Consider the following 6,946-nt stretch of genomic DNA (forward strand, 5'->3'; position numbering starts at 1 on the left):
CACGCGTGACATAAGTTGGCCATCACTGTTATAGATAGACAAATGACCTGATATGTCAAAAGGAAATGCCGAGGACCCTGCTGAGACCTCAAGGAAGCTTCCGAGGGTGCAAATATACATATGTGTCTGACAAGCCTTGTCAGACCCGGTGAGTCAGCTTGTGGAAGCATTTGTTTTATGAATGAGTCCAGTTCATTAACAAAAGGAGAGCTGTCACCCAGAATAATTCGGGCTTTCCTGCTTCAGGTGTGAATGAAATGTCAACCAAGCGGCCAATTCCATGCTTAATGGTCTGCTCTGAAGTTAAGAATAGGAGAGGCCAAGTCTATTGTCCATGCAAGATGGCATCTGGTTGTCCCCTGTGGTGAGGAGCAATCCCCTCTGGTTTGTGTCGCAACTGTCTGTCCATACTGGTTTTCCAGGTCAGATCTTGGTCACTCTTTAATATTTCATAATATAATATTTCATGGTACTAACGGGAAAAGGGAACATGCAAGGTACATAGGACATGTGTGGGAACATAACTCATCTTGCACCACCCATCCCAGAGTCCAAGATTTAATACCTGAAGTTCATAAAGTAATAAAAGTTCAGAAAAGGGGAAGGAATCTGTGGCAATCCAGGTGAAATGGCCAGCGGGGGGAGGGGGGGCCTCACTCCAATGGTGATGGCAGTTCATGGATGGCAAGCAGGAAGCCCTGGGTGACCCCTCTGTGCCCAGCACGCAGTCCGAACCTCCGATGACCCGATCTTGCAGGGAAACCTGTGCCGCGGTGCAGGAAACTCCATTTTGACAGTTTTGACAATCAGCTGATTTGCTCCTTAAAACTTTATTAATTTGAGAATGGGTGGTCTCCTCGTGACGGGGAGGTCTTTGGAGTTATAGGTTAGGAAGATGGTCATGCTTGGGGTCAAATTGAGAAAGATATGACTAGAAATAGTGGCTAGGGGGAGGGTTAGTCCATGAATTGGAAGGGAAAGGCCTTTCTCTCCGACAGTTTGTCCTGCTCGGAGCGAGAAAGGGAAAGCGGCAGAGTTCCTGAGATTGGGGGGAGATTCATGCTATAGCCAAGGAAAGGATACAAAATAGCAATTTGGGGAGAAGTTGGAGCAAAAAGATACTTTTTATTAGGGATGTGTTACATAGTCGAAGGTGAGAAGGGGATAGGGAAGAAGCAAAAGATATATCTTAAGCTACTGTTGGAACACACATGCATGGCCAGATTGGTCTCAGCATGGTTCCTTCCGATTGGTGGAACTCACTGCTGCAGGTCAGATTAGACTGAATGCAGATGGCCAGCCTGGTTTGACCACAAAAGGGCCTTGAGTCTACACTGCCATATAATCCAGTTCAGATCAGATAATCTGTATTTCATAGGCAGTGTGGAAGAGGCCTATGTAAACTCTGACTGTCCCTTGGGCACCACTGTGTCTGAGAGGGTTGCTAGGAGATGAAGGGGGCAGGGCCTAAAGGGGGTGGGTCCTACCCTTCTGACCTGCAGCCAGGGGGGAAACAGCTCTTCCTTGTCCTCTAATTTGGACTTAATTTTTTTAGTTTTTTTTTTTAGTTTGAAAGACATTGATTGGATGACTGTATTTTGTGGCCAAATTGGGTGTGATTTGGTTCAGTGGTTTTGTTGTTTACGCCATGGGGAAAAGGCACATTACATTTTTACATATATAGATTGAGGCCTGGAAAACAACTACACTCAGAAACTGGAATTAAATGTTGCCAATGAGCACTGTGACAATGATTAACTGATGACATAGCTGACTTGATTAACTCTTGGTAGAAAAACATGTTTACATTTCCAAAGACAATGGCTCTTTTAAGTAAAGAAGTCAACATGGTGGCTCCTTACGTTTCAGAATAAAATCCAACATCAGTTATCACCCAAGGAAGAGTCAACATCTGCCAGGAACTGACAGAGTTTAGCTGGAAAAACATCTGTCATTCCTTTACAATTTTGGAACAACATCAGCAAGAAATGTTACTGTATGAGAGACCTCATGACAATCCAAAAAGTGTGGCAGATCGGAGGTTCTGGTCACTCGCCATGCTCTACTCAACGGGAAGAAGAGATGGTGTATTTGCAGGGCGACAGATCTTATTATTATTAGTCTGGTCACTTGCTTCTTTCATCAGGAATGGGAAAAGTTGCATTTTGGCATTTTAGAAGTTTAACGGTATGGGGAAAGTGGCAGCTTTGCAGGGAAGCAACCTGGCCGAAGAGGTGTTCTTCTCCAGGCGATGACAGAAGAAGAATGGTGATGCATGCATGATGATGAATGAATGTTTATATGTGTAGTGTGAATGCTGGGTAAAAATGTAACCCCCCTTTGTTTGTTATCCAATGTAGCTGCAGGTTGTTTGTGTATCCAATGTAGTCATATACGTTGGGAATCACCCTGGACTACTCAAGTCTAAATGTAGTCAGATAGATGATAGAGTTAGATTGAGGGAATCCTTTCCCCGTTTCCAAAGCATGCCTAGATAGGATTCACCATTGTTTCCTGCTTCCCATCCTTTGGAATATTTCTGGCCCTAGAGAAGAGGCGACCCACAAGGCTGGTCGCCATTCCAGCTTCCTGCTTTGTTCCAGAGAGGACACACACTGTCCTCTATTAGTCAAGATGTAGCATATCTAGAGCTTTGTTATTTTAATCCCTCTATGTGTATTAGAACAGGGTAGATTAGCTAGTTAGGTCCTAACCTTTTCTATCCATCAATGGATTTCTTTTTACCTCAATAAATGCTTTTAAACTTTAAAGCTAACTTTGCATCACTTTGCCTTCCTGAAGACACAGAGGCCTTCCAAACTCACACCTGTGTAAGTCTCATGCTGCTGCAATTCTTTGCTATTTTAATGGGAATTTACCTCATAAAAGAGGGTGATTAGAGCTTAACGGCTCGTCCATTCCCAACAATATAGACTCTTTATGTCTGTACGTCTAATGTTGTTCTTTGTGTAAAAAGTTGCTCTGATAGACCCCCTCACACTGAAATTGCAATAAAAGGAACCTTTGTTTAAAAAGTATTCGTGACAAGGCCACTGAGTCCCAAATAGAGAAGACCAAGAGAGGCGGATTCAGGAATCAAGTTTATTCAGGCCATACCGAGTTCTCTTCCTAAAGGAAGAGCAAACTGGGAACGTAGCATTACATTCAAGGTTATCAGGAAATTATCACCAGAGAGCGCTTACATGCCTGGCATTATTATTGCGGAAAGTAACAGGCGAAAGATTTATACGATCTGAAGAGAAAACAGGGACATTCTTTCCCACATGTGGTGGACCTGTCCTAAATCCCATGCATATTAGGCTTTAGGACTTCAGAAGTGTTTTCAGTGCCCAAAAATGTATCTACTCTCCCATAAAATAGCTTGCTTTATATTATGCACCCAAGAGACAAAATAAAGTAGACATTGGTTAAAAAAAATCACATTTGGTGTACTCACAACCTTCCTATGTTCAGCATACACAGTGACACAACTTATCAATCAGTTACAAATATGTTTGAGAGTGTTTCAGTGTGCCATCCAGTCAGAGCATCTCTCTTATAATCAACAACAGATAAGTGTTTGCAAGCCTGTGATCTGAGAAGTCCCAAAGTCCAAAGAAGTCTGTGCTCTGTGCTCGTCCCAGGGCGGATCATGTGTTCTGCAGCCCCTCCCACAACTTCTCAGGAAAAATATAGAGCAAGGAAAAAAGCTGCATACCAGAACACACACACAATAAGCAAGAAACAGGATTATAAACAAACAAATTACTAGAGGAGGCTTGAAGAGGGTTGTCATTTTCAACATTATGACTGTACAATTATCTTGCCCTAATACCTGATCTTAAAGACGTGGATGGTCCCGTTGCTGAGGGCCACCGCCAAACGCCCATCCCCGGCCACGGTGGCCACACGGGGCCAGTCAATGCCGTTCTCAGCTGTCAGGAAATCCCCGAGCACCTCCCCGGCCGGGGAAAGGGCCAGCACCCGGTTGACCTCCCTCAGGACCACATAGACGGTGCCCCGAGGGTCGGCGCAGACGGCCCCCGGCTGGCAGCCCCCCAGCTGCCCCTCCCGGCACTTGGCCACCAAGGCCCCGTTCTCTGTGAAGAGCAGCACGCTGTTCTGTTGCCAGTCTGACCCCACGAGGCCCGCCTTGCACCCGGCCAGGAAGACCAGGCAGAGCTTGGCGGGACCCCCCGGATAGACCGTGCCCACCTGCCGCCCTTCCAGGTTGTAGAGCTCCACGTGCCCCATTACGCTGACCGCCAGGCGGTTGCTCCCCAAGGCCACCACGGCGTGGCTGGCTTGACACTTCGGCAGCGCCCTCTGCCAGGCCAGCCCCCCATGGCCGTCCAGGAGGAAGAGCCGGGAGCCGGCCGTGAAGGCCACCTTGCTGCCCAGGGTGGCCACGTTGAAGGGCGCCACCCCCTCGGGGACCGGCACCGTCCCCCTGAACTCCCCCTGCAAGGAGAAGCGCTTCAGCTGCCCGTTCGTCTCGTCGGCCACCAGAAGCTCCCCAGGGCCAAAGGGGCACAGGCCGGTCACCTGCGGGCGCCGCTTGTCCGTGGGGGTCTTGGCCCAGAAGCTGCAGGAGAAGAGGGCCTTGGGGGCCGCACGGCTGGGAGCTGCAGGTAGGACCTCTTGACCGGAGGGCTTCCTTGGGAGGGGGGATGCGGGGGCCTCACCCCCATTCTGACCCTCTTGCTGCTGCTGCTGCTGCTGCTGCTTCTTCGCCTTCTTTTTCCTTCTCTTCTTCTCTGCTCTGCTGAACTCCTCCTCTTGCCCTTCCTCTTCCTCCTTTTCTTCCTCCTTCTCTTCCTCTTTCTCTTCCTCCTTCTCTTCCTCCTTCTCTTCCTGCTTCTCTTCCTCCTTCTCCTCCTGCTTCTCTTCCTCCATGAACTCCAGGCGGAAGGGGCTGCGGCCACCCTCCAGGTCCGCCAGGTCAATCTCCAGCCGGGGCAGCCGGATCTGCAGCATCTCCCAAGGCAAGCACCCTTCCTGGAGCCCCTTCAGCCGCTCAGAGACCAGTTGCTCCAGGGAGAGGACCTCCACCCCTTGGCCCTGGGTCAGGACCCTCCGGGCAAAGGCCGCCGTGCTGGAGGCCACCTGCTCCTGCAGCTCCAGCTCCGAGCGCAGGGCCGCCCAGGCCTTCCTCCGCTCCTCCACGTGCTCTGAAAGGCGGGCCAGCACCTCCTCCCGCTGGGACAGCAGCCACGCCACCGCCCGCGAACAGGCCTCTTCCACCCGGGTCCGGATCCTGGCCTGGCCGGCCTCCAGCCCCTCCACCGCGGCTTCCAGGCCGGCCCTGTCTGTGGCCAAGCGATGTGCCACCACCTCGACCTTCCCCAGGAGCTCTTCGACTGCCAGGCGGCGCTCCTCGGCCGCTTCGGCCAGGGTCCGGCAGGGATGCTGCAGGTGAGGGCCCAGGCGGCACTCCTGACACAGCGGGGCAGCACAAGGGTTGCAGAAGAAGCGCAGCTCCTCCCCAGAGTGCTTCTTGCAGCGGGAGGCCTGTCGCTCCCGCACCTCCTGGTCATGGTGGCCTGAGAGGTATCCCTCCATGTCCACCACGCGGTGGTTGTGCGTCAGCCGGGAGCAGCGGTGCCCCCCGGCACAGGACGGGCACATGTCGTCGGCACAGTCCAGGCAGTGCGAGGAGGCCGGCCGGGGGGGCTCCTGCCCGATGAGGGGGCACAGGGCGCAGGCGGGGGAGGAGGGCGCCCTCCCTACGGGGCAGGCCAGGTCCAGCAGCCCGTTGATGAAGAAGTTGGTCTTGAGGGCGGCCACCCCTCCGGCCGGGAGGGGCACCCAGGTGCGGCACTCGGGGCAGCGCAGCTCCTGTGCATCTGCCGCCTCCTCCGCTTCCTCCTCCGCCCGCCCGTCCAGCAGCGCCTCCAGGCAGCCCTGGCAGTAAGTGTGGAGGCAGGGCAGGATCTTGGGCCGGCTGAAGCGCTCCAGGCAGATGGGGCAGGAGAGGAACCCGCTGGCCAGCGCCTCCCACAGCCAGGAGGACGAAGGGGCCGCGCTGGGGGAAAGGCCTTGGGCGGCTGCCATATCGGGGTCACCACTGGACTCACGGCACTGCAGGAGTGGGCTGTCTGGGATGAACGTGTCACAGAACCTGTTGGAGACAGCAATGAGCGGTCCAGTCAGTACAAAAAGACAGGTTAATGGCTTCCGTTGCTATATGCATGTTGCTGTGCTCTACCCCTTCTTTAGAATAGAATAGCTTTATTGTTATTGTATGTCATATAACAAAATTTAGTGCCACCCCCAATGCACATTATATATGTAGAATTACAAGTACCCACCTGTAAGGATGTTATGAGTTAACAGAAATTATTATTAATATGATTTTATTTGTTTGTTAAAAAAAAAGAAAAGAAGGAGTTATATATTAATGAAGGCAGGCCTCCCATAGAAGCCAGCTGGAAACAGTATACAACAGGTTGCCATAGCAACATAGCCTCTTTGGAGGAGAAGGGGCATGGCTTAGTTGGCAGTTAAAGCTTAAACCCTTTTTAAAAAGTTAGTTGATGTTCGACTTTTGAGGAAGTTAGTGGCTGTTTGAATCAGCTGAAGAGAGGTTGCTCTTTGACAGCTTAGAAAAGCTGGGAAATTGAGGCTTGTTCACACAAGCAGACGGCAGCTTATTGTCATTCAGGGAAAGGCTGAGGATATAAGCTGACCGGGAGTTTAGTCTAGAGGGAGTCGGTTAAAAAAAAAAAAAAAAAAAGAAGAAGATCAATCCACGGCTTGATTGTTAAAGTGATAGTTAGATTGAAGAGAAGTTGTTTAAGAAGTATTCATACAAATAAGACTGCACTGTAACTCAAGATCCTGAAACGTCTATATATTGCAACCACAAGCTGATGTACAAATAAACTTGAACTTCGTTGTTGTTCATAAAGATCAGTCTCCTTGCCTCACTTTGCGCCTGGGGAAA

The 6,946-nt window shown here is 50.7% G+C and overlaps 1 protein-coding gene across 1 annotated transcript; it reads right to left on the bottom strand.

The window, feature by feature from the left end:
• Positions 1–3,088: 3,088 nt before the first annotated feature.
• Positions 3,089–6,092, bottom strand: LOC134292609 (E3 ubiquitin-protein ligase TRIM56-like). The gene has a single exon (XM_062958095.1). It carries the CDS (start codon positions 6,052–6,054, stop codon positions 3,829–3,831), a length of 2,226 nt encoding a protein of 741 aa, XP_062814165.1. The 5' UTR covers positions 6,055–6,092; the 3' UTR covers positions 3,089–3,828.
• Between the last annotated feature and the right edge of the window lie 854 nt (positions 6,093–6,946).

This window comes from Anolis carolinensis, chromosome 6 (assembly GCF_035594765.1).
Source record: "Anolis carolinensis isolate JA03-04 chromosome 6, rAnoCar3.1.pri, whole genome shotgun sequence".
In the NCBI taxonomy this organism is placed as follows: Eukaryota; Metazoa; Chordata; class Lepidosauria; order Squamata; family Dactyloidae; genus Anolis; species Anolis carolinensis.